Source organism: Lagopus muta, chromosome 2 (assembly GCF_023343835.1).
Source record: "Lagopus muta isolate bLagMut1 chromosome 2, bLagMut1 primary, whole genome shotgun sequence".
Taxonomy (NCBI): Eukaryota; Metazoa; Chordata; class Aves; order Galliformes; family Phasianidae; genus Lagopus; species Lagopus muta.
The window spans coordinates 85,258,254-85,286,119 of record NC_064434.1 but is presented as its reverse complement, the minus strand read 5'-3'; the positions used below and the strand labels follow the sequence as shown (position 1 = coordinate 85,286,119).

The following is a 27,866-nucleotide window of genomic DNA, read 5'->3' as shown; positions in this document are numbered from 1 at the left end:
TTGCATAACGCTGAAACATAACTGTAATATACCTTCATGATCTATTACATTTGGCACTACCACATAAGCTTTAAGTCTGAGCAATTCCAACTTTCCTGCTCAAGTCTTGACAGCAGATGAATACTGAAAGAAAAATCAGGCAGTGGACTTACGTCAACTTCTGACTAAAATGAACTGAAGAAATTAAATTAACTGGATTCTATTTTCATATATTGGCCTGTATTACTGGAAAAAGTCAAAATGTTATTGAGTATTGTACAGACATCCCTCCTTTTCATAGAGATCTCCATATCAGAAAGGAAGATAAATTCTCTATCGTGTCATGGAAATGCAGTACACCCTTGAACACAGCCAGATTATTGCCTTAAGCTCTCTTTAAGTAAGGCTTCAGAGAAACAGTGCTTTAACAAGTAATCTCATAACATCATTTACCATTCAATAAGACTTTGCAAATTCCATCTTACATTGATAAAGAGGAAACTGATACCATGCATCCAACATCCTGAAAGTCACAGGACTTTGTTTTGTACTCCAACTTACAGCAGGTGCACAATAACTATGCAATGAACTGCGTGTTATCAGTGTTTTATGGATATAACATGTGCACCTATCATCCATCAGCATTTCTTCTTAATATTTATTATTTTTAACTAGCAAATCAGTTCAGCAATTCAGTCATAAACTACATCTTGTTAAGAATTAAACAAAGACTTCATGCAACTTTGATTCACAAATCGTAAAAGCAAAGCCCAAGACACATGTGAGAGATCAGACATGACTGGATCATTATCAACTGTACAATTTCAAAGAATATTGTACTCTGACAGCACTGGTCTTTCCCCAGTGCAGTAACAATTCACAGATTTACAGAATCATAGAATCGTAGCATAGCTTGGGTTGGAAGAAACCTCAAGGATCATCAAGTTCCATCTCCTCAGCTGCAAGAAGAGTTGCAAGCCACTAGATCAAGTACTAGATCAGATTGCCCAGGGCCACATACAGCCTGGCCTTAAATATCTCTAGGAACGGGGCAACCACAATCTGGACAACCTGTTCCAGCACCCCACCACTCTCTCACTAACTAACAACATCTAATCTGAATCTCCCTTCCTTTAGTTTGAAAACATTAACCCTTGTCCTATCACTACCTACCCTTGTAAAAAGCTGACTTCCCTTAAGTTTATAAACTCCTTTAAATACTGGAAGGCTGCAGCGAGGTCTTCCCACAGTCTTCCCTTTTCCAGATTGAAGAAGCCAAATTTCTTCAGCCTGTCTTCATAGGAGAAGTGCTCCAGCCCTTGCTCAGTTTTGTGCACAGCCCCCCCCCCCAGGCCCTCTCCAAAATCTCCACATCTTTCCTGTGTTGGGGGCCCAAGGCACAGATGCAGTACTCCAGCTGGGTCCTAACATTACTGTCTCATGTTAACTTTTTCATCAGCCAAGACCCTTGAATTCTCCTCAGAGGCCTACACTCAAGGAATTCTCCTCCAAGATTGTATACACATCTGGGATCGCCTTGATCCAAGTGCAAAACCTTGCACTTCGCTTTGTAGAACTTCCTTAGATTCTCAAGGGCTCACCTTTCCAGTTTAAGTTCCTCTTAATGGCATCCCTTTTGCTGTATGCACAACACTGCTCAGTTTGGTGTCATTGCAGTTGTACCAGTCCCTAATAACTGCTCAAAACTGACCAAAAAAAAATCACATTCTGACAATATCTTCTGCCTCACAGAAATGGAAAAGAAAATCCAATCTTGTTAGCAACACTTGCTTAGAAAAAAAATTAAAAAATCAACCTCTGGACAGTTTCAGAACCAACTCCCCATTATTATTTTTCTACTAGGTCACTAAAAAGGCAGCAGAGGCTTTATACACTGGTCAGTCCATGCCCTCATTACAAGGGTTATAATCATTTTTCAGTTTGATAAAACTCTTTCACCTCTGTTGGAACAACCTCTTTTCCTAACGCTTTCATGGGGACCCCAGTTTTGTGACTCACTGGTGGCTGATAGTGGTAATGCCCTTCCCTACTACACAGCTGCTGGACTGACATTCACGTCAGGAAAGACTTTACAGAATCATCCCACACTCTGGGATGACCTCCTCTGTTACTTATCACCTACCAAATGCAAATCTGATGAACTCCTCCGATCCCAATCCAGCTACTTTCATAAGCATCAAAATACCTGTCTGAAGAAGTGAAATGAAACCAACTTCTAAAACGCTGAACAAATTACCAGCTTCCAATTAAGTCAGTCAATGTACATTAGAAATAAGCTGATCATCAACATGTTGGGATACAGGTAAAGTTGGCAAAAACACCTCTAGAGAGACTATACTCATTTCCTTATCACAGGTTGCCTGTAAGGTCATGATTTGAAAGGGAAATAATATGCTGGAAAAGCTTTACAAATAACCCGCAGATCACCACATGTGACAATGGGAATGTGTACCAACACAGACTGCCAACTAAGGCAGACCAACAGAGCTGAACGCATATAATACGCCTTTGTTGGAAAGTTGCTTGTGAAAAACAGCCAATAAAAATGGGTAACTTATTACACTGATAGCTTAAAAATCAAACACACTGAACAGACTGCCATAAACCAATGGAATGATACATGGGGAATGAAGAAATTCCTGATTCCCAACTGATAGTGAGCTGTTCTCCCATGTTTTCAGAAGAACACAATATAAAGCTTATCATATCTTGCACAGCAAAGTGACAGGAAGTTGATGGTGTAGCAGGAACAGCAAATCAAGTAATAAGTAAACACATAGGTAAGTAGCAAGTCTCAGTATCTACAATACCACCAGTACTTGGAGTTCAGCTCTGCTGTAGATTTACTCTGTGATTGAGTGAGTCACACAGATCTCTCTGTAGATACGTTTAAATAAAGATATTTGCTCTCAAAGCACTGTAATCTCCAGAGATGAAGCATTACATGAAATGTAAATGTTGATATTTATAACTTGCAGCCTTCTAATGGCTGTTGAAAATTGCATTCTACATCTTATTGTTTGAGAGAATCAACTTTAAAATATTTAAACATGTTTGAACACTCAGTACAACTCACTGCGTGTTATCTGACAGTAAAGCACAACCAAAAAACATCTGACTGAAAAAGCACAATAGGAAACTTACTTGAAGAAGTGTTCCATGAATGCTATTCTGTCGTATGCAAAGACTGGTAGAATCTGGAAGCCCCTTCAGCAATGACAGTACTGTATGTGGCACTTCATTTATCATAACAAATGGAACAAGGGCCCGACCTGACATTTCACGTGAACGGTACACAGGCGAATGCCCACACCTAGAAAAACGAGAAATACATATTTTTTGTCATCCAGATGCAATCCACTGTTGTGGCTAAAAGCCACAGAATATAAAACAAAGGATAATACACAACACACCTATCACAAGTCAAATTTAGACTTTCTCAGCTGCAGTGAAAGACTACTGTCCTAGAAACATAAGCCATACTAGAGCCTGAAGCACAGAAATACTGCTTGAAGGAAGTACTGAGCCATGTTCTGAGCTGGAATTTCCACCCCCATACTATGGTAGCACATTCTATTCTCTACCCTCCCACATCTTCCCTTGGGGAATAACTTTTAGGAAGATCATCTTTGAAAAGGAAATGCAAAGAGTAGGCTCTTCACAACATGATGCAAAAACAGAGCAGTTACTCTGTTCCATATGAAAAGTTTTAATCCTGTATTGACCAGATGCAAGAAGTCAGCTTAGCCTTTTGTAAAAATAAATTCAATATCTTTAAACAAAAAGATTTTATTCCATTACATAGTGAAAATAAACCAGAAAAGTGGTTTGTCTACAGCTTTTCCTTCATTTGTGCTATAATATGTTTCCTTAACCATGTAACTCTCAAATAGAGATGTTCTTTCCAAACACAAGCAGTCCTGTTATTGCAATGGGCATACAACTTTTAGTTAGCTGTAACAGTAAACTTCAGAACGTTCTTTGTTTTGTTCATGACCTTTCACAAATTATTTTTTCCCAAGGAATGTGACAACTCTTCAGAAGGAAGGGTGGAAAATGGGGAAAATGCCAGGGTTTCCTCTAAGTTGTGCGAGGGTACTTTCCAAAACTACATGATTCAGAAGTGGTTTTGTAGTTGAATGCAGCATAACAAACTAAAATGGAGCTGTGCAGTTTTTTTCTTAGTAGTAAAAAAAAAAAAAGGAGTTGAGAACAATTTTTAGGTAACCTAATTTTAACTCCCCTTTCTTGTAAAAACCAACAGGCCTAGCACATACGTATTATGCACGTATAGACATACAGCATTTTATGTATTGAATTTTGTTCCAGATTGTTATTTTATCAAATCTATTATGGAAATAAAAGTGACTGCTATACATTCAGAATAAAGGAAGCAATTTCACATTTTCTGAGCTACCAGAATACCAGGTCTATAAAGACAGTGTTTATATTGAACATGAATAAAGCAGAAGCTTAAGGCAAAACTACCAGATTTACTTCTCTTTGTGCCCCAAATTGTAGTTTTAAAACAGAAGAAAATAAACAAATCAAACAACCTCAGCAGATGACTGTTCTCAGACCACAAAGAGAAGTCCAGCTGGGACTCTCAATATCAGTTAGGTATTGCACTTTGAGAAACCTCCTTCTCCTCATCCTCCTCCCCCCCCCACCCCCCCAAAACAAAAGCTTTGTTGCCCAGTGGGTGGAGAACTGGCCCAAGACACAGCAGCCCCAGTTCTGCAACTTTCTGTGCCTGAGGAAAATGCAAGCCTGCAGCTTCAGCTTGCATGAAGGGCAATTCAGTCATCATCCAGCCGCTGTGCTACGCATCTGCTGAAGTCAAATGCAAACTCAAAGTTCTCACGCTACTCACCAGGAAGACTGCAGTAGTGTGCAGCACTGGTTGCATCAAGTTGTATATTAGGAAAAATTTCTTCTCAGAAAAAGGGGCGAGGTATTGGAACAGACTACCCAGGAAGGTGGTAGAGCCACCATTTTTGGGAGTTTTCAAGAGAAAGATAGATGTAGCACTGAGTGACATGGTTTAGAGCAGTACCAACAGACCTAAGCAAGGGCTGATGGTTGGACTAGGTGATGGTAGTGGTCTTTCTAATCTTAATGATTGTATGATTGTATATCCACTGAACTTAGATATTTGTGGAAAGCCTCAGAAGAGTACTCCTAACAAAGTCACTACAAAGTAACAAAAGCACCATAAAGTTCAAGAACAATGAAGCTGAATAAATCTGATTTACAGGAACATATACGGGAACACAAAGACAACGTTTCACAATGGCAAATAGCTTCTCAAATCTGAGAGGAGTTAACACACTTGCTGTTTCTTTTCTCTTTTTTATTTCCCCTAAAATACTAAAAGTTGTTTTTCATTCTCCCAAGAAACATTACAGATAACATTTCAAAAGCACTCCTCCTTTTCAACAACACACGTATGATATCACGCCAGGTCACCCATCCCTGAACTTCCAGATATCCTGAAGGCATCTGATCTGTGCTTCTCTCATGCTTTGGAGGCATTTGGCTTCACTCCTCAATCATACAAGAAGTTTGCCAGAAGAACGTCAAGATAAATGCTCTTTTCTTCTATAGTTTGCAACAACATCCTAGATTAAGAATGGGTAGTTCTGATTTTTGCTGAATTCCACTCATAGGTGACCTAACATAGCCAGGCAAAACAAGACAAAAGACTTGCCCAATGCAGTGCCTTCCAGTTAAATCAGCCTTCAAGATCCACTGTGTAACTAACTTAACTCTGAGCAGTGTCATCACCTGTGAGGTGGCAGCAACACCCCACAGTAGTGGCAGAAAGGAACAGCAGCCTCAGTCTGGGCCACTTGACCACCTGCCAATCCCACAACTTAAACTTGGTTCTCACCAGGCCAGGCCAAACATCAGCCACAGAACCTCACTCCCATTAGGCAGTGTGCATGTGTGTGTACACCTGTCTTTGAAATAACAATTTTCTTTTATTTGAAAAATAAGTGGGAGGAATAAAAAATGCTTTCTGCAGGTGACTTTTCTTTACATGCACTTCATGTATAAGTAAATTTTCAAATCTAAGAAATAGCTAAAATGTTATAATGTGTAGAATAATGTAACGTGTCAGTCTAATTTTATAACAAGGTAGCAAGTAGCAAAGAAAGTTTGCAAGATCCCTAAGGAAGGATCTATTAAATCCTCAAGACCATTTACAACTGTTGAAGTTGCATTCCATTTTAAATTTAGTGCTGTTTACCCAGGTGAATGAGGTTTTAGATGTAAACTTGTTTACTTGAAACAGTTCACGATCAAGAACAAAAAGCCAATAAATCTGAGCAGTTTTCACTTTATGTAACTGTTGATTCAGTGGATTTCCACTGCTCCTGTCCAGTGTTAACATTCAGATCAGGAACTAAGCTGCTAAGTGACATAATTTATATGAGCAACTCTCATAAGGCACAGAAGGATTCTGCACTCCTCTGCAGACTTCAAAGTGTTTAATTTATTGCTCGCTCTAGCTACAAACAACAAAATGCTAGCTGCAAATAAATGTATCTTCATGCTTTTATTAATAAAAAAAAAATCTGCAGGTGTTTCCTATGTGTTTATCTCCCTTTCTTATTACGCCCTCTCAACAGACTTCATACTGAGCAGATCAACAAAGCGAGTAAGGATTGCCTTTAATATGAGTATCACAGTAACAAATTGGTAGGAATTATTTAAAAAACCATAAATGTAGCTGGAAGTGATACAGCTGTTACATTAAGTAATACCTATAGTTGTTTGAGGAAGAATGAGCAAAGACAAAAACATTTTTTCCAAGTTTACTGGATATAGTCACAGCGATCTGTTCACAGATGCACAGAATGGTTCACTACTTATTAATTCATAATTTATTAATGATGCAGGTAGTTGTTCCTGCAGTCACAAAGATAGTATCACAGCATCATAATCCTGCTCTCAGCTGAAATACATTCACAAATGCTGACTTCACAAAGTGTTGGAAGAGAGCATTGGGAAGTGCAGCCATGAAAACGGGATGAAATCAAAAGTAGAACTGAACATGAAGAAAAGCAACATTCTGCAGAAGGGGTCTCAGATCATGCCCATCAGACCAGCTATCTTCATCGAAAGATTCCCAAAAGAGTAAATTCAGTAACTTTTAAAAGTAGTTTTACAAGTTTCCAAGCAAAGAGAGATGCAAAAAGAAGAATTAAAAAGAAACTCAAGTTTCCACACAATTAACATATCAGCAGGACAGTACCTACTCATTAATACGAGCACAAGGTTTCCTGGAATATAAAAAGTATTCTGTTATATATATATATATATGCCCAAGTATTTGTGGATTGCATTGTTTGAGTCTCTCTTTAAAGGAAACACATTTGTTTTCCCTCTTGTTATACATTTGTTGTACCCCAGCAATTAAAATACCAAAAGCACTTAATTTTTAAATCTTATTTAACTGTGGAAACCTGTATTGTAATTGGTCTAAAGACATCTTTTTGTGATTTAATCTGAAATTAAGAACATAGCAATCCAAGAGAATAATTAGAGCTCGATGCAGCATTTCAGTATATGCTCTCAGGAGCCTTCTGGGAGGAAACCAGATACATTTGTACCATCCTGCTACCAAGATCATAACCAAGGTTATTATAAAAGGAAGCAAACTCATGTCAAGCTGAATCAACAACAGAAATTCAAGGTACTGTGACTCAGTCAGCCAATAAACCAGGATCTCTACAACATGCACATAAGTAAATAGATACTTACACTATGTGTAAACTTCAGATGAAGAGAAATATGTTCTCTTCAAATTCTACAGAATTGCTATAGAACACGATGAAACAATTTAAGTGGTGTCTCTCTTCTTGCATTCCCATCAAGGTAAGTAAATACTGTCCTCAGTAGCTAAATTCAGCATAGGTTTATTTAACTTGTTGTATGCTCTAGAAGGAAGAGCTTCCTTATATGACCTTTTAACTCAAACTCACATAAAAGGAACATTTTTTTTTACAGTGTTTTCCAATAAAATTGTATTTCAGATTTGATAATTTTTGAGAAGTCCTTAGGAAGCTTCAAAGTTGCAGAGTAATGGAAAAAAATACACAGTAACAAAGTAGAAATAAAAAGAATGGAGATGGAATACTTCGTCTTAATGACTGAATCACTGTTTTAAACTACAAAACGGAAGTTGAATGTATGTAAATAAAAGATCAGCACCTTGAAAATATCCTGAATGAGTCAGTTGATTGTAAACAAGAATATAAGAGCAGTATTTTTTAAAACTTCTTATCAGCTCCATGAAAATTACCAAAGGACTTGCCCACACTTTAAGAGAAGAGGCCATAGATTACAGCAAAGAACGTGAAAATTGGACATTAACTTTTGGATTAGAAGTCTTGAGCAGTCTATTGCCGATCAGGCACTTCATAATCTTCTCTATCACTACAATTTGAGCTTAATCAAAGTGAAAAAATGCTAAACTATTTATCATTACGCTTAGAGGGGAAATGCATTTCTCTTTCTCTATTAAACCCCAAATATGCAGAACTTCCATTGTAGATCTCAAGCAATACTCTCTCCTTCCTTTTTGTTCAAACTAGCAGGCTTAAAAAGAACACTAAAGAAAAAAAAAAAAGTGTACAGACATGAGAGGGGACTTTACCAAGACAGTCTTTTCTAAGAAAAGTCATTTTGATAATTTCACTTAACCATTCCTTATCAGTAGTACTTCTCCACTTTACGCCTGAAGGCACAACTTAAAAAAAAAAAAAAAGTTTTTTTAAACCAAAAATTCAAAACTACTTTCACAATATTCAACACTACAAAACAATGCACAAAGCAATAAGAATACAAAGAACAACATATGCTTTAGAAGCATGTATTGCTCCTTTTCATATGCCTTCAAAAGCAGGTGTATTTTGGGAACCTTGCCTATATTCAGAAGGATATCTGCCTTGTTAGGATGGACTCATAAGCATCTTCCAGCAAAAACAGAGCATTCCAATGGATCAATGTCTGCTGTGAATATCACAGAGATTCGAAGTAATAAATTATCCCAGACAATAGCAATGCTAAGCAGTTACACTGACCAGACAACACATTAAAAAGAAAAATAAATAAATAAATAAAGTAGAAGAAAAAGAGAGCAAAGACCAAGAAAATGTGCATTTGATACAGAAACCGAAGGAGATCCTTTTACAAACATCTTAATAGCAGCTATTTTAATACAGCATAGCTACAAAAACCACATGTAGTATTTTTCATCTCTAATATGAAAACACATTCCCACAAAAACACTTTGCTTATCATACCACTGATAAGATTTCCAGTCTACAGTAATGACAGTTGGAAATAGGCAAGTTTTAACATTAATTCTCCTACTGGTGCCATACCAAGCACACACACACACAAAAAAAGTGAGGTGAATGACAGAAGAAGCTCACTAACACAATCACTCAACTAACCTGCTTAGCCACTTACCAAAGGATACTCACATTTAGCCTAGAGAAAGTCATAACTCTTTTCAAGTCAGATACAAGATGTGTACTATACCTGTGTGTGCAACTATACATGTATGAAAATAGGAGAAACTGCCTTTAACCAAATTCATAAACAATTTTAACAAGACTTAAGTGAATGACTTCCCAAACAAACTGAAGATACCTTGCACCAGATCTTGCTCATTCCCCCACTTCCTGTGATTTTTATTCAGCGTAGAATTGTACACTTACTTGCAAAGTAAGTAATATTGTTGCTTCATCTTGCCCCAGACATAACTGCAATGAAGCCTATGAAGGCTTTGTCACAGGGCTTTTAGCAAAACAGAACCAGACACTTGGCAGACCAGACATAATTGAACCAAAGTTACTTAAACACAACACAGAGCAATAAAACTAATTAGCATAAGTCACTAACAATAAAGTTTTCCCAAAAAAGCAAGCTGCATGCCCAAATGCAAGTAACATCATTAATCAGTAGAATTTATAACATCTTGTAGAATAGTAATGCTTTCTTTACTCATGTCTATTTCCTTCAGAAGTGAGTTCTTACAGGTTTATTAAATAAGACAACTATGACTCCTAGGGAGCCTCCACATTCACATTCAAGTACTCTACTTTCTAAGAACATAAAATAAGAGGTGATTGTTTTCACTTCATACACCTATTTTCAAAGCGCCTACAACATGTAAGTTGATGATTAGCAATATTACTACACAAAGGTTAATATTTTAAGATCACAATTTTATGTATGCTTATTTACATAATTGAATTTGCTGTTCAAAAGCAAAAGACATGAACTACTGCAATAGTACCTCTTATCTGCAGTAAAGTGAGTGCAGTAATGAAGACTGAAGGAACATGCAAGGAATTTGTGAACATGAGTGAAAATAAATAGACAGAAATAAAATGGACGCAGTTCCATCAGAATTTTGTATTTCAGGCAAGTATTTGTCAAGACAGACTGATTCCCTTTGACCAGTAAAAACCACAAAACAAAACTAGAGATAAAAAGATTGAAATTCAAGCTCTCACTTCTATGAGAACTTCATATTTTGACTAACTGCATTTAAAAAATAGCTTTCTACACTTGTTGGTATCTGACAATACTTAACCTCTGAATACCATTTAGTATAAATCAAAACATATAATCCATACTTTGAACACTGAACCTCTGTGTCTTCACTGACTGTATACAATCTCTTATAATAGAAACCCATATTTTGCTTTTAAATTCTGAGAAAAACCTTCTATACCATGCTTCTTCGTCTAGATTGGCATCTGCTCAGATTTGAAAATGATTTAACCAGAACTCAACAAAATGTTAGCATATTTATCCACTGAATGAAGCTTAAAGTACATTACATGTATGTGAAATCAAGGCCTTAGGATTTTTTTTTCTTTTTTTCTTCAAGTTAGAGAAAGAATTTGATCCAGCAGTGCTTTCACAACTGATGCACAGTTTTCATGTCCTTCTCAAACTTTTTTTTTTTTTTAGAGTGACTTATGGCAACAGAGCAGCTAACAATAGTCTTCAGTACCCTTCCTCCATCCTACAAAAATTTTTTCCTTTTCATATACAATTTTTCTCTCCTTCCATGCTATTGTGCTTCATCAACTGTGTGAGAGTAATTACCTTTGTCTGTCAATGACAAGCTCATGAGCACAAAAATAATACTGTACTATTTAGGGGTGCATGGAAGGGGAAAGCAAGCAGTAGTAGAGGGCCAGCACTCTCCACTGTCGCCAACTCCAGTTCCTGATTCAGGACAGCATCAAGGGATTTTGAAGTAACTGCTTCATTTTACAGAAAGATGCTAATTATAAAATTCTCCACAAGAAAGTTGTGTCTCTTTAATAACTGCAGCAATTTTGGAGAAAGACATTCAGTTTCTATTTATATTTTCCAAGGAGTTTCTTCAATGACATGCTTACAAGTGAGAGCAGGATTGGCCTCTTCTCACTGGTGACAGGACAAGAGGAAATGGCCTTAAGTAGCACCAGTAAGTTTAGATTGGATATTAGGAAACACTTCTTTACAGAAAGGGTTGTTAAGCACTGGAATAGGCTCCTCAAGGAGGTGGTTGAGTCACCATCCCTGGATGCATTTAAAAACCATTTGGATGTGGTGCTCAGGGACATGATTTAGCGGAGGGCTGTTAGTTAGGGTAGTATGTTAGGTTGTGGTTGGACTTGATGACCTTCAAGGTCTTTCCCAACCTGAGTGATTCTATGATTTGAACTCTGCCTTGAAATCTGTATATGTGACCAATTTTTGTAGGGGAAATTTCACTAAGAATTAAGATGTTTTTTATCTAAAAGAACATGACATAAACAAAAGAGGGGTTTCTGTTTAATGTATATCTAGTTATGATTTTGAAGCGAGGTGGTTTTTTTTTTAAGAAACAATTAAGAAGTCACAATTCTAAAAAGCACTAGACTTCAACTGGTGAAAAGTATCCAAGTCAATACAGCAATACCCATGTTCTCCTTCATAGGAACCAGTCCAGAACATTTAGCACTGAACAAACACTTTGGCAACACTATGGTACGAGAGGGCATAAGGTAACTCAAATTTGGATCATTCTGAAGAGATTACAGGTTTTTGAAAGGAGTAAGCAGAGGAGAAAGGGAGGTTATGTTTTGATTTCATACTTAAAACATTACCTCCCAATTACCTCCCTTGTTAATCAAAAACATTCTGTACATTCCTTCATCTTGGAATGTAATCAGTAAAACAGACCTATCTAGCTCTTAAAAAAGATTTTTTAAAAAGTGAGGTAGTAAGTTGTGAATCAAAGTGTTCCCTTCCAAATAAAACATCTGTGTGGGGGCAGGGGAGAACAACTTTTAATAAAACTGCAGAGAAATAATCAAATGCTCTGGTTCAAAAGGTAGCAGCAAGCATGTACATGGAGCTTGAGATTTGTCCTTGTGGCATTTAATCCTACTCATATTGTGCAATTTACCTCAGTGCGGTCAGAGCAACCACAACTCTTCTACTCCCACTAGATGGAAAATTCCAATCAGGCTTAACCGAAACTGCTCAAAAGCCTAATTAGAAATCTTCCTCTTAAACCCAGCTTTGCTAGGACAACTGCTCATTCTCCTGTCAACTGAATATCTGACTCATCCTCCCAGAGCAACATATGAATGCCAATTTATTGGGGTTGAGCCCTGCAAGGTCAGAAAATCAATGATGGCTTATACCCACCCTCCTCTCTCCATACTACATAAGCACACGATCTAACCTTGACAGTGTTACAGCGAGATAAATCTGGAAATGTCTCAGTAAACCATGGCAATTAAATGATATAATTGCATTGGGCCACCACGCAATTATACATACATATAGACGTTATATACTACATTGAGCAATTCAAAGCAGGGATTACTATATACAGATTAACATCTTGATGAACAAGGCCCTTGCCTTCAGGTTGCCTCTTTGATCCTAAGTGGTTACCTCACAGCCATCTTTGTTACTGCCTTCTAAAGAAAACTAAAGGACAAGGAAATAATTTTATTCTAGTTCATCTGCTCCTGTTGAAAGGAAAATCACAAGGGAAATCATCAAAGGGCAAATAGCAAGATATTTATCTTTCCCAGGTAAATCACAGGTATTCATTCCAGCTGATGCAAGTGACCAAAAATATTCATAGTATTCACAGAACAAGGACAAAAGATCTTTATGAGGAAACACATTCAGAAATATCACGTTGAGCTATCTCATAAATAGACGGTCCCTCCACTCTGCAGGATCACCGGTATTGTTCCCTGGCACCCATTAAAAATGTCAATGCTTTTGCATGTCTGCGCACCCAAATACAATTTGCTGTCTGAAATAGATAGGCATTTTATTATATTTTACTGCCAAATTCAATGGAAAAGAAATGTAGAAAACACTATTCTTCCACACCACTCCTCTTTAGGAGCACAGTCACTAATAGTGGTCAAAAGAGCATAGATCTAATGACGTGGGTGTCTCAAATGCTTCAGGCTTTTCTTTTAAAGGTTTTGATGGGTTTTTCTCCCCACATCCTCTGAAAAATTTTAAACAGCCACAAAAGTTAACTAAGTGCAATCACTGTTGAAGAGTTATTTTGCTGGGGCAGAGACTTGCTAAATGTAGCAGTCATAATGCAAAAATAAAATCCAAAGATGTAGCTGGAGGATTATCAAAGTTCAATGTATTACCAATCAGAAATCATGGTGAAACTCTACCAAGAAATTTAAAAAAAATAAACAAGCATTCTTCAGTGTAGTGACACAGGCGTAAAGATTGAGCTTATTAATGATGTAACCAAGTATAGTTTTAATTGTTTATCCAAGAAGCATTTCAGATTCAAACACGGCAGAAAAAAACATTTTAAATCAGTAAGTACAGTGCAATTAGAAACTCTTACTGCAGGTTTCTTAGCGCTGTTTTTTAAGTTATTTATTCCTAAGAACTCCATAAAAATGTAAGTAGCAAGAGATACATCACATCGGCAGCCAAGAATAAGCAGACATAACAAATATCCGTTCAAAAATAAGAATCAGGAGATCTGTTGATAGAAACAGCTTTATCTTGTTTCACTCACTAAATAAAGGAACAAGATTTAGAATGGAACTTTAACATACTACTCTGAAGCTTTCACAGATATAGCAAGACTTCCTTTCAAAGTACTAATTATGCTTATTTCCCCCACAATAGTCCTTCCCCTTTATGAAGCACTCCAACCCCACAACAGTGGCATACAGAAAAGCCAAAACATCTGTTCAGTCTCTCAGTATAAACATCACAGAAGTTAAAGTTACACTATATAAAATCTTGGAAAGTTATCTTAGAAATAGATTACATATAGGATATGTCTGCCTCTATATAGCTAAGCATACATTAAATGTGTATGTACGGATATGGAGCTAAATAGTAATCATTACAACAATGAGCTACCAACAATCATTTTGCAGGACTAAAAAAAAAAAAAAAAACCCAAGAAATTCAGCAATACAAGACTTGTTTTACAAAGCTAGTCAAGCTCATTAGTTTATATCTACCCTTCATTTGGCAGCAATTGAGTTTTTGCAGATGAAGATCTATGAACAAGTGACACCACAGCTTGCATGATTTGAAATTCTTTCCACTTCCCCAAAATAAGGATTAATAAGCAATGGAAGTACAACCAATCAGAGTTTTTCCTTTAAGAATTAAAGCTTAAAACTGAAAAGAAGCTTAAAAAGGCATTTTATTACAAAACAAACACACAGATTCTAGAAAGAACTTGATCATATGAAAAACCACCAGAGACCTACCTTACCTTATAATAAAGGGAACAAATGGTGCCATGCTGAGTGCTGAGTAAGTGCCATCCATTGGAGATGGATACAGCTTTCCCAGGATTAAAAGCAAAAGGAACAGACTTGGATGGATTTTCAGTTCTTCATCTTCACTGGATAAAAAAGCAGGAAGAAGCATTTGGTGAGAACATCATCCTTCATGCCGGTCTTGATACTCTCCCACAAGCACAGTACTCTTTTGCATTTCAGGAAGGTACATTATGCTGGTCATGGCAAAACCTACTGGGATCTAACATGGCATCCAGTTCTACAGCAACTGGGAATCCCTCTGTGAAGGCAACTTAAGGCTGTACCACCTTTTCTTTCCTATTTTATCTCAGTTTCTTCTATCCTTAACAACAGCCCCTGCTTTTAACTAACGTTAAGATTCAGAACAGGTAATGTTTCTCATATAACTGAACAATTGAGAAAGCTGAGTTACAAAAAGGACGTTAAAAAAAAAAAAGTCTTCCAGTCTAGAAGGAAAAAAAAAAAAAAAATGTATATTTGGTAAATAGCAGGCTAGATTTAAGGAAAGTTATTGTCATTAACACCAAGCACTTTTCGTACTGTAAAATCAACCAGAAATCCAAGGCAAAGTCAACAATTTCTTATTTAGTCAATGAGTTAGAAAAAGAAAATTCCTTAAATTGCATTGAAAAAAAAAAAAACCAAAAAACACAAACATTCAAGGACAGTATTTCAAGCAACTTCCCAAAATTTTCTAGTGATTATACTGGCACCTTTCGAAATGTCAAGTAAAACAGAGTGCTGCATGGAATGCACGCATCATTTTTGCTCAGAACAGAGACTGAGCAAGATGCAATGATTGGCAAAACTCCTTTTTCAACTTCATTGCAAGCCATTAAACAGACAGCTGAAACTCTCCTCTAAATCAGCTGCTGAACTTCTACAGTTTATACCATAACATTTTAAGGAAAAACAAAGCCTGCGCTGGTTTACTTTAAAAGTTCATGAACCTGGGGGAAACAGCATCAGCATCATCCCAAAGTATATCATCTGGTTAGATTAAATTGGAGCTCTCAGACACTATTTGTGGACTCTGTAACAAGAGATGGGGGACCTTCCACAAAGACAGTGTCACAGGCTGGAAAATGGTAATTCAGGGTTACACGAGGCCTAAGAGCTTCTATCCTTTAAACATTAGAAAATCTTGTTAAAATGAGACATTGTAAAACAACAAATTTCTGTCCTGCCTTGAAAAATATACTTTCTTTTAATGCCTGATCTTAGGAATGCAACAGCTCGCAGGGAGGAATAAAGCTGCTACTAATGACTCAGTAGCACTTCAGACTCCAGAACCTCACTGCAGTGTGCAAGTTACAGGAAAATAGGCTTAGAAAAACAGTAGTAGATCTACACAACCTCAACAAGCACTGATGAAAACAGCAGTGTTATAACATGTGTGAAAACTCACTTTAAACTGAACATTGCGAAAGTTTCATAAATACCATCTTACCTGTTCAAAGTATTGGCTACAAGCTCCAACTGCTTGAGAAGGAAAGGATAAAGGCTTGGAAATCGAGAGAAAAACTCTGCTCCTGTCATCCTGCAGAAGAGAATGTAGAAGAAGAGTCACAATTAGTTGCACTCAAAATATCAGTTTACTTAGATTTCTGATGCTGCAGTGAATTCAGAGTCCAAATGACCATACATCCACAATGAACTCCTTTCAAACACGAGACAGTTCTTTCATGAAAAATGACAGTACAACATAATTTAGACAGTTCACATGCTTCTGTCTGCATGTATACATACTAACACTTTTTCCAGCTAAACTATTCAGATCTCTCTGGGGAGGGGATGGGAAAAGCATCTTAAGTTCCAGCATCATTTTAACAAGAGTTGAACAAAAGAAGACTACATTTCCTTTGGTGCAGTTCATGTACTGAACAGTTAATAAAGTACTTGTAATATACATTTACTTACAGATACTCATCTATTATTGATACTGAAAAGTATCTCAGAATGATAGGTCAAAGAAAATACAGCAACAGATGCATCTGATCTTACATCAGCTTTCTTAACAGAGCTGCCTCCAGCACTCGGCAGCAGTGACATTTCCAGGCCACATATTCACGTAGATAACAGTTACATCCAAAATAGAACAATATACCAATACCTATCAAACTCATTACTAGCCAGAATTAATACATCAGTATAGTTCAAGACACAACAGCAAAAAAAAAAAAAAAAAAAAAAAGTAGAAGCCTTCTGTGCCTGTTTTTTTAAATAAGTTTTTGAACTGATAAAGGATAACTTCATGGTTCGTAGGTTCATTTAGCACTTTCTAAGCAAGAACCACTCAAATGTTAGGTTTGGGAAGTTCTAATGAGATATATGGGCTATGCAAATAAAACAAAATTCCCTCAAAAACAAATAAATAAACAGCCAGATATTTACAACAAGAATGCCTTTACTTGCTACATGATCAAGTCAGATTAAGTATACTTTAGCATGACTCCAACAGAAAGCTTTTGACAAGCAAACAAATCCAGATCTACAGAAATAACACGGTAAGATGGCAAGATTGAATGTCCATAAAAATATGTGCACCAAAAAATTATGCAAGAGTAAATCAGCACACAACTATCAGCAAAGCTTCCAGCATTGAGCCAACAAAACATGCCTGCACCATAGGCCACAAAATAAACACAGCAAAAGCAAATTACTAGATGGAAACAAATGTTCAAACAAAGAGGTATGTACAGGAAGCTTTCTCTGAGAATTACATGCAAGAGCAATGCACTGAAAGGCTGCTAATAAAGGCATGACCAAGGATTCTGATCACTGGTTGTTTAAGCAGAAATAAACATATGTAATTTTTCTTAATCACACAACCTCAACACGTCTGCCAGTCATCAAATTCTAACATCCTGTAGTCAGATTTCAAAACTTCAGAGTTTTCCAAGTCATTTAACAGCTTTTCAAAACAACTTCAAGTTTTTTACAAGCATATTATGTAGGCAGCTGAAGACAAAAATGTCAGCACAAAACGAGAGCTAGGCACACACATCAAGTCAAACAGCACATGGCATACACATACACATCTTACACTAAGACATAACATATCAAAAATTCTGTACTAAAAGGAAGTATCAATTTGAACCAAACTGAAAATCCTTAGCATCTTCACCTCTTGTATCACAGAGTGTCAGAAAAAAGCATAATAGGGATTAACCGTTCTGAAATGTATTGGCTACTGCTTAGAGGTTGCAAAGAGGACTAATGTAAGGAGCACCTCATGCAGCAATTATTCTTGAACACATCCACTTTCAATATCAAATTCAGTAGCCAAATTTGAATTTATATTACATAATGGAACTGAATATTCTTAGAAATATAGCCCTAAAATTATTTGTAAATAGTGTGATTTCATACATCTTTTTGATAGGAAAAGAGCAGTTATAAAATGGGGTAACTTACATAACCTCTCCCTTGGTTAACAGTTGCACAGGTTACATGATGGGAGGAGGCAGACTAATCAAAACCATTAGTCACCAGATGTCTGCAAAAAAAGATGCCCAAAGGCACTATGAGCAGACTGGGTGTCCAGTGATTGTTAGAAATTGCCTCCAGCTCAGAGGGAAAACAAGAAACACTGTATGTTAACAGAAACACTGTCAAATGAAAACGTGTTCTAAAAAATATAGAGCACTGATTTACATGTGAATCCACTTGGGGATGTCAAGGCAGGAAGACACATAACTAGAGAAGAACCAGAAAGCAATAATAAGAGTGAGTAAAACACAGAGGTATTTAGCTGTCTCATTTTTGATTACGGATCATGCCTGTTGTTCCTGGCAGTGTGTATGCATTAGGCACACACAAGTAGTTGTGTACAGCAACTGAGACTGGAACCACAATAAAAAGGGCAACGACTCAGATTTCTCAAAAATGACCAGAAACTTGAGCCACCTATTTTCTATTTCATGAAAAAAATACGCTGCTTTGAAAAATGAACTCCAACACTTCATAAAGAGACTCATATGAGTTATGTTTCATAAACAGTAAGTTATCCACGTCCTTAAAGGAAGGAAAATACTTGATACACCCATTTATAAAGGAATATACCAACAAAACAGGGGTTGGAAAACTGACACAAAGTAACAGTTATCAGTTCTCATGGAACAAACTTTGGCCTCCTTTTCTAAATTATATATGACAAAGAATTATAGATTTAAACTAAAAATATAGATAACTATTCATTGTTTCCATTAGTCACAAACAGTTCAAATAGATTTTTGGCAACATGGCTACCATAATTAAATCCTTAAAATCAACATCTTGCAGATCACAGGATTTGACAGCTACCCACCCTAAAACTAGAGAAGGAATTGGAAAGAACCTTAAGACACTAATATTTTTCTCATTTCCAGCTGAAATCATTTCATATTGCATCAGAGTTCATCTTTCTCAGTACCACAGGCTCTCTAGCAGTAGTCTGTTCTGTTTCCTGCTAGTACTTCCCAAAAGTAGTACAATTTCACAATTTAAAATTTCAAATGGGATTACAGATATCTAAGCAATACATTGGTGAAAGGTTACTTACTGAAATAGGAAGCAGTGTAATGAAAGAGAAAGATTATCAGTGGGCTGATGATGCTTACAATAAATCCCCTCACCTCAACGTAAAATGTCATCTAAGTATATGGTTAAAGTATATGGCTAATGTAAAAAAAAAAAAAATTGAGAGTAAATCATGGAAGGACTTGCATTCTAAAATGATTTGCAAAAATCATTTGTAAAACTACACATGCAAAATATTTCAACAGATGAGTAGGAAATAAGATGTAATTAATCTGAGATACTCCTGTTAACAATATTAACACTTGTTTATACATGAATAACTCTGCAGAGAAGGCAGACGACAATTTGGAGTATAAGACCTTCACAACATGCTCAATTTTGATTGCTAGAGAAGCAGGCACAATTTGTACTTTTCAGAAAAACAAGACTGATGGAGAGAGTTTATGCAGAAAGGGAGATGTACATGAGTTTCTTTCCTATTTTCTCTCAAGTTTCCCACCTGAAGAGATGTGCCTCAAAAACAGTTTTGAAGCACCTTCTCTAACAGACTGCAGAAAATCAAGTTGCACTTTTAATACCCCTACATAGCCCTGAGCCAAACAGAGTCTTTCCCACCTTTCTCTCCTCCAGAGTCTATTCAGGAGGAAAAGGTCAGGACGACAGTATTTCAGAGAATATAGAGTTCAATTAAATTGGTAAAAAGGTACTCTGAAAGCAAGGACAGGATGTGACAAAGGACAGAATGTAATTAACACAGCAGCATTTGGAAAATAACAGTGAACCAGATGAATTATCAAGAATCGACTAGTTGTAGTAAAATTTAAAACAGAAGATACAAATGAAAGCAGACTGCAAATCTATAAGAACTTTCCCTTGAAGTTCATTTTAAACACGAACAAGAGTATAATTTATAGCATTTAATTACGCTTCTTAGGAAAAATGCATAAAGTTTTTCATTTCTCTAAAATAACCTTTAATAGAAGCCTTTCTTATATTCTTGACTGTCATTTAACTCTTCTATTCAATCACTACCTGATTTTTTTCTCTTTCATTGCTTTTCATGGTAGAATCTTGGGTGGGTTGGAGTAAGGTAAAGACACACAGGCAAGTTTTTATTTCCTCTGTTTTGCTTACAAAGATATTCAGTGTCACCTAAACTCTAGAATTAAATTCATAAATCCTACTGAAAACTGTAACATCTCTGACCATTGTAAGTAGTTTGTCTGAATACAGACTTGATGCCATATAATGCAAGTGGTATTATCTGTGCTTATATGCGTACTGTCTTTCCACTAAATTGTCCCATCTTTATGCATAAAGAGTGATTTATTTAACTACTACAATTCTACATTTTAAAAATCACATCTGAGAATAAAGTCACGGATGTTACAACGTTCTGTTCCAAGCTGTGTTGCACACTTAACAGAATACTCCAGATTAAAATTCTGCTTTGACATCGGGGCATATGTATCATTTTACTGTGACATGTGTCAGAGATTACCTGCTCCTGTTCTTTCCATTATTTTTCTGAAGAACTAAAGGCTTTATAACCTTGTATCCCACTTTTAGCAACTGACATGGTGAAGAACATTTGCAGTAAATCTGTTTGTATTTCATTTTAGGACAGATGAGATTTAGAGACCACAGTTCTTCTGACAAAATCAAGAGTCTTCAGAGTTCATCTTGAATAAAAATGTTGCTAATGTCTCAGGTCAGCTGACAAATGTACTAACATGTCTGTGATAGATGAAAAAATGTGATTATATTTATGAAGGAAAAATAAAACTGGAATGAGAAAAAAAATAAAGGCATACACATTTGGAGATACCATGGCCAAGAATATAGTTTTCATGAAATTACAGAAGCCCTCTCTTAATGGTGTCCTGTAAAATCCACTCTGTATCAGTGACTATACTGGAATCATTAACTGTAATTTTTCAGATGATACTTTGTGTTAGAAGCAGTAATGCAGAAACAAAATCAAATTTACTCCCTGTACCGCATGTACAACTACTGCTAAACAACAACAGGTTTAAAAACCCGCTCTGAATTTCATATAACAGTCATTCAAAATGTCAAATTTATAATAATCCACATTCTACACATTTGCACCTTTGCCTTCATTAAAGTACAAACAATGAAATGCAGTGCAGCTTAACTAAACAGTTTTTAACTGCCCATTCACGTTCTTTCCTTATCACTCATTAAGAAAATATGTAAAGTTTATTTCCCTATTAGCAAAGACACAATTCAGAAGTATAAACTTCAAAAGAAAACATTTTCTTCAACTATATAAAATACCACAAAAGAATGGCTAGCATTCTCTTTTATAGTGAAGTTATGGTAAAGACCAAAGCTTGTTCACCTACTGTAAGCATAATACATATGCACACTAGGAGATAAATGAATTGTTGGCTCCTTAAATATCACTGAAGTATACAACAGTCAGCTGCATTTCATGGTAGGTCAACTAATGGTAATAAGGTACAGAAAAGAGAAATTATGCTAACTGAAGGCAATACAAAACCTCAAGCAATGCACCACACTCAAGGTGAATCTCCATCCTGGATTTTAAAACACAGAAGACAGAAGACTATCATTACTTGGAAGTGCTGGTGGGGAGAACAATTCAGAAAACCAAGGACCTTCGTTCTGGCCTCAAAAACACACAGAAACATAGGAAAAATTTTAATGTTGCAATGTGCAAAAATGTTAATAACTAGATTGTGCCAACTTAACCCATTCTTTACCCAAAAAAGGTAACCATTTCCCTAGACCAAGGGAAAATAAAGGAGTTCTAGTAACACAAGCTTCCTGAATGTAATTGCAACACAAGAAATGTTTGAGATCTGCAAACACTTTATTCAGAATTTACTTAGAAGAAAAAAACATGGCAGCTCCAGCACTAAGCAGAGATCCAGTTCTTTCCTTCTACTCCAAAAACAAAAAAAAACTAAAACTGAGAAAAGCATGCAGCATTCTCAGTGTAGTCTGAAGAAACATTTCCATGAGGTCCACAACAGTTTTGGTTTAATAGATAAACCTATACAATCTATACACTGTCATCTATACAACTGACATGCTGCACTTAAGTTAGAGAGGAAATAGGGTTTACAGTGACACAGAAGAGCATGTTTTAGGTTGGTCATTGGTGGACCTAACATACTGTAGAGACCAATATTACTAATACTTTAACACAGTAAAAGAGTTAGAAGAGCACCAATGAAAATCCACTGATGAAGCCAAAGTCTGAATTGTCAGTAGAGAGGGAAGATTAAAACACTAAGAAACAAAATTCAGATATCTTTGGTGACTGGAATAACAAAGACAACATGAAATGAATTACAGAAACACTACATACATGACGACTAGTTTAAAAATGTATTATGATTTAGAATTCATCATCAGGAAATAGTAAAAGGATCCAAGTTTGTATCACTTGGTATCTCAGATCCCTCATCAAAAACAGAAACAAAAAGGGCAGATGTGGTTCCATAACACAACAGTACTTGATGTAGTCACTATAGGCAAGGAAGTAATAATGCCACTCTGCAACATTCAAGTAGGACATAACATGGAATACATCAGAGCTAACTTCCAGCTAAGTGAGACACTTAAAAAAGCTGCTCACGTGACCAAGGGAATAGATAACAAATTTTCCAAGAGGAGATTTAAAGCTTGTTTTGTCTGGCAAAATTAACACAGAAGAGATATATGACTGACATCCATGAATACATCAAGGAAAGCATCAAGAGAGAAAATAATTATTTAAAATAAAGAACAACGCTGGCATAAGAACAGATGAGTATTAAATGACCATGAATATGCTTCAAGTTAAGTTTCTAACCAGAAAAGCTGCAAAATTCTTGATAAGTTTTACTCTGGAAGAGGGCATTCCCAGAGTCTTCCTGCAGCAATAGTAGAAAAACGCAAGCTGTTTCTGTGATGAGACCTGATCAGTTCATGAAAGAAACTGTATAGCAAGCTTATTTATTCAAAGAACTCAGTAATTGTGCCAGCAGAATTCTAACTGTCCTGTGTTCCTATGGTTTTGCAATACATTCATCCCTATGGAAATTCTATCCCTTGCTCAAGCATGCAGTTTAATTGCTACTGAGCTATTTTTTTTCCAAAACTCACCCTTTGTGTCATCAGACATGCTAAGACCGACATGCTAAGACCATATGCAAGCAGATTCCAAAACATCACACTAGATGAGCATGGAAACATTTCTATAACTTCCTTACAGAAGTTCCAGGTACTCAGCAATCACCCTTAGAATCTTGCTTCTATTAGGCACTTTTTTTTTTTTATTAAAGAAAATTGAAGTCCACAGTGTGTTTCTGAACAAGCAGCTCACACCTTCTTAAACATCAAAACCAAAAAAGCCTCAAAAAGAATTGTACTAGCAGAATATTAAATTTAAAGTCATCTAAGATGACTCCATTATGGTGAGCCCAAGAAGATAATCTGTAAATTCCAGGGCAAGCACCATAACAGCCGTTTGGGAAAAGAGCATGTTACTAAAAGACTCTGAATTTGTCACATTTCAGAATCTCAAGTCCAGAAAAAAAGTAACTGATACTGAAAACAACCTAAAGATACTTGTCCGTAAATGCAGAGAGAATCCATGAGTCTGATGAGCATTTAAATAGATTAAACTCACATTTTGACATTTGATAAAGCAATTTTAAAATTACTTTCAGAATCTGCTTCTTATTTCCTAGGGAAAGTAGTTGAACTATATTTGTATTATGGCAGCAAATTTAAAATTGGACTGAAAATCATTACACAGATTCAGCTTTATTACCCAGCTTTCTCACATGGTAGCTGAAAATGTACAGCGTGAATAAACAGAGCATTTGGGCTGGACTACCCAGCCCAAAAGGTACTAATCAGTGGCTCAACATTGGCTAGTAACCAGAAGAATACTTCATGGGTCAATACTGAAGCCTTTTCATGCTTAAACACCTTTTATTAACAACTTTGTGGATGAAGTGGAAAGCATCCTCTGCAGATCTGTGGACAACAGTGAATTAAAGGGAGTAGATGAAACAACAAATAGTAAAAGTTCAGTCTAGGCAGATTTGGAGAAGCTTGAGGCTTGGGCCAACAGAAACCTCATGTAGTTCTACAAGGAGAAATACGAAGTTTTCCACCTGGGTTGAACAAACCTGAGGATCAGCAAAGGCTGAAAACCAGCTGGCTCAGTAACAGTTCCACCGCAAAGAACCTGAGGGTTATAGTAGATGCCAAGCTCAGTATGAGCCAATGATACGTCCTCATGGCAAACAAGGCAAACCACTTACTGGCCTACATTCATTATGACAAATGTGGCAGCAGATCAAGGGAAGTTGTTATCCTCGTCTACTTGGCACATGGAATCCTCCATCCAATCTTGAGTTGCCACACGCAGAAAAGATTAGAAGACATAGGAGAGGGTCCAGCAAACAGCTGCACTGATGGACAAGGCCTAGAGGATATACCCTATGAGAATCTGAAAGAGCCAGGTTTGCTCCATCTGACAGAGAGGAGGTTCAGGGAAGGTCAAACAGCAGGTTATGACTGGCTTGAAAAATCAGAGATTACAGCCTAGGTTTCCTGCAGTAGTTGTAGATGGTATAGAAAGGATCAGAAATCACAGAAATTTTAAATTGTGCAACAAAAAAAATAATCCTGGATTTAGACAGGTAATGCAGTGACATAGCCACTGAAAATTTTAAACTCAAGCAAAGTCACTGCTGTCCTAATTTGGTGCTGCTAAATCATATTTTTAATGGGAATCAAGAGGTCTCCTTCCGATCAACATTTATACAATTCCATTTAGTAATTTTCCATTCCAGCAGCATGACTTTAACCTTTAGTCAGATTTCTTCTAATCTTCCTGTATTGATAGGTTACGTCTACCTACTGCAATTTCAGCAAATAGTTCCTGCTAACAAGAAGATTCTTGAGATTTATCCTTTTTTTCAAAAGTTAGCAATTTTACCATATGCTCAGGACAATGTGAACTATGTTATTTTAAATACCAGCTTAATATGAAACAAAAGCCACTGTTCAAAAATCATATATAATTATGAAAATTCTTGATTAGCACTTCCTCTGAATGACAACCAGAGACACATCACCAGTCCTAAAACACAGATAATGGCAACAAGAAAGGTCCTTTAGTAACAAAGATTACATACATGTTTTCAGAGTTGCATTTTGGATTATTTTTCATTAGGGAACATATCTCAGACTTAAACTTCTGAAATCCCACCATTTCTCAGAACAAAGTACTTCCAAACAACCTTTTCACATGACTAAGAGAATTTCAGGTCTCCCACAGCAGAAAAAAAGCCCATGTGATTTTGGATGGAGGTATGGAGAGACACAGTGAAGCCTGGCAAAAGTCATTCTAAAAAGTTGGTGCAACATATCAACTAATAACCCCAACAGCAATAATGCCAAATGTTACTGCGTACTTGTTTTTCTATACCTAACATGATGCACAACACCTCTTTCAGTGAGTGTGCCAAATTTCCTATAGCCTGATTTTAGTAAACACAAAACACAATTCCAATTTCTTTTTTACACCATGAAAAACACTGTGACGTGGATAGAAGAATCATTATAAAGACATGGGGTTTGTTCCTTCAATGGAGATGTGACCACTATGTACCTACAATAACTCTAACATTTCTTTTGTTAAAGAACTAGAAAATACTTAAACTATTTTGCTTACTGCTCTGGGGTTCAAGATCACTGACATGAAAAAAAAACATTCTTTTACACTACAGAACCCTAAGATAAATACTTAAAAATAACCAAGAATATGCCACTATATCTTGGTTTTCATTTTCCTCCAGATAGTAGTGCTAGAATAAACATTCTTACTAGTTTACGTTGCTGTGTTTTTATGAGTTTAATAACTGAACTATCAATCAAACTCTATATAAATACAGTAGTTAAATACCTTCTGCTTTAGAAGCACCTTTATTTACAAGAGAGCTAGCCAAGATTTCCAAAGGTCTGCATGGTCTGGTGTGCTTTGATCTCTTTCAAGTACAAGTTTCTTTATGCCTCTTGTTTTGCTATTTATTATATCCTTTGTGAAATCAGGTATGGAAAAAGGCACCTGTGCAGAACAAATACTTCAGGAAAAGTGTGACTGAGAGGAATAATTATGAAACACGGTTTACTAAAACACCAAGCAGAAGCTTTTTCTAATGGCACTATTGTTGCAGTACTAGCAAGAGAAGTAAATGCACAATGGGCTGGCAATAAAAATAGAGAAACATAACCAAAAAACAGTATCACAGATATAACCTGGTATCTATATCAGCATATTAATTAACACCAAATGTAGATATACATGCATACATATACATAAACAGTTAAAAAGAGAACATATTAAGTATGTTAAACAATTTAAGAATTATTTTCCTAAAAACACGTATGGTATTCCCATGAGTATGCAAAGGTGTTTCATATAAATGCATAAAATTAAGTTATCTCTAGAAAGCCTCCAATAATTCTCCTCAATCACTGACTATGCAACTATTATCTTTAATCTCTTGCCACAGACTTAGCATTGTAAATTTTGCCTCCGAACAGCCCACATTATACCTTTCTAATTTGTGAAGAATAGCTGCTTATCACTAAGTGTGGTAAAGTTCATGAATACGTGGTGTGTACATTATGTAGAAAACAAAACAGAACAATTGTATCAATTCATATTAATCATTTTTTTTTTCATCACTACAATAAAACTACAGTATCTACTCATGCAGTTAGTCTTACATTAATTTTTGTTTCACTGAACACAATTCAGTCACTTGTTAGAAACAAACATTAAGCCTCTATTCTGTTTAAAATGGCTTGAAATTACTTCAGGGCAGCACATGTATTTTTAGGATATTTCACTTTAGACGAACTTTCATACGCATTGCTTTACCACATTTATTTCTCTATTTACTGGCTTTAACTTGAGACAGTCCACAATGAAGTTTCTTTTTGTTGAAGTGAGCGCGGATACACATTTGCAAGTAGACAATACTTTGTATTTGAGTGGTAAAGATTTGAAATAGGTTTGTGTTAATAGGGAAATCTTGAAGTAAAAAGGGTTCTTCAGATTTCAGACATGTCTCGTGCTTCTCAAATAAACAGAAATTATATAAGCGTACCTTCAACCTCAAGGAGAACACTCATTTTTGTCTGATACAAGGAATTTTGGATAGTTTTAGATTAGGGATGCGAAACAAACAGAAAAACTGAAATAATAGTGAGCAGGAGGAGAGGGTCAGTGACACGACATTTGTTTTGGAGGTTGTTCTCAATTTGTATCTGTTTCTGAACGTTTTCATAAATTTTATCTTAAATTTACAAATTAATAGCAATTAATAATCATTCCTATTACAAAAGCACTTCAGTGCAGGAAGCCTGTGTCTAAATAAGCCTATTGTTATTGAACTATTCGTCTTAAATGTCATAATGGTTATCTGATTCAGTCTG

At 36.2% G+C, this 27,866-nt stretch overlaps 1 protein-coding gene across 8 annotated transcripts in view; it reads right to left on the bottom strand.

Moving 5' to 3' along the window:
• Positions 1-27,866, bottom strand: part of THADA (THADA armadillo repeat containing) — a 301,092-nt gene that overhangs the window by 170,432 nt on the left and 102,794 nt on the right. For all 8 annotated transcript variants that reach the window (XR_007374803.1, XR_007374804.1, XR_007374802.1 and 5 more), the window contains 3 exons: positions 16,300-16,389; positions 14,801-14,932; positions 3,145-3,313 (listed from right to left, as the gene is read on the bottom strand). Coding sequence is in view for 4 of the 8 variants with exons in the window: in XM_048934787.1 (XP_048790744.1) it covers positions 3,145-3,313; positions 14,801-14,932; positions 16,300-16,389 (391 nt within the window). In the remaining 4 variants the exon portion in view is untranslated. The remainder of the gene's footprint in view (positions 1-3,144; positions 3,314-14,800; positions 14,933-16,299; positions 16,390-27,866) is intronic.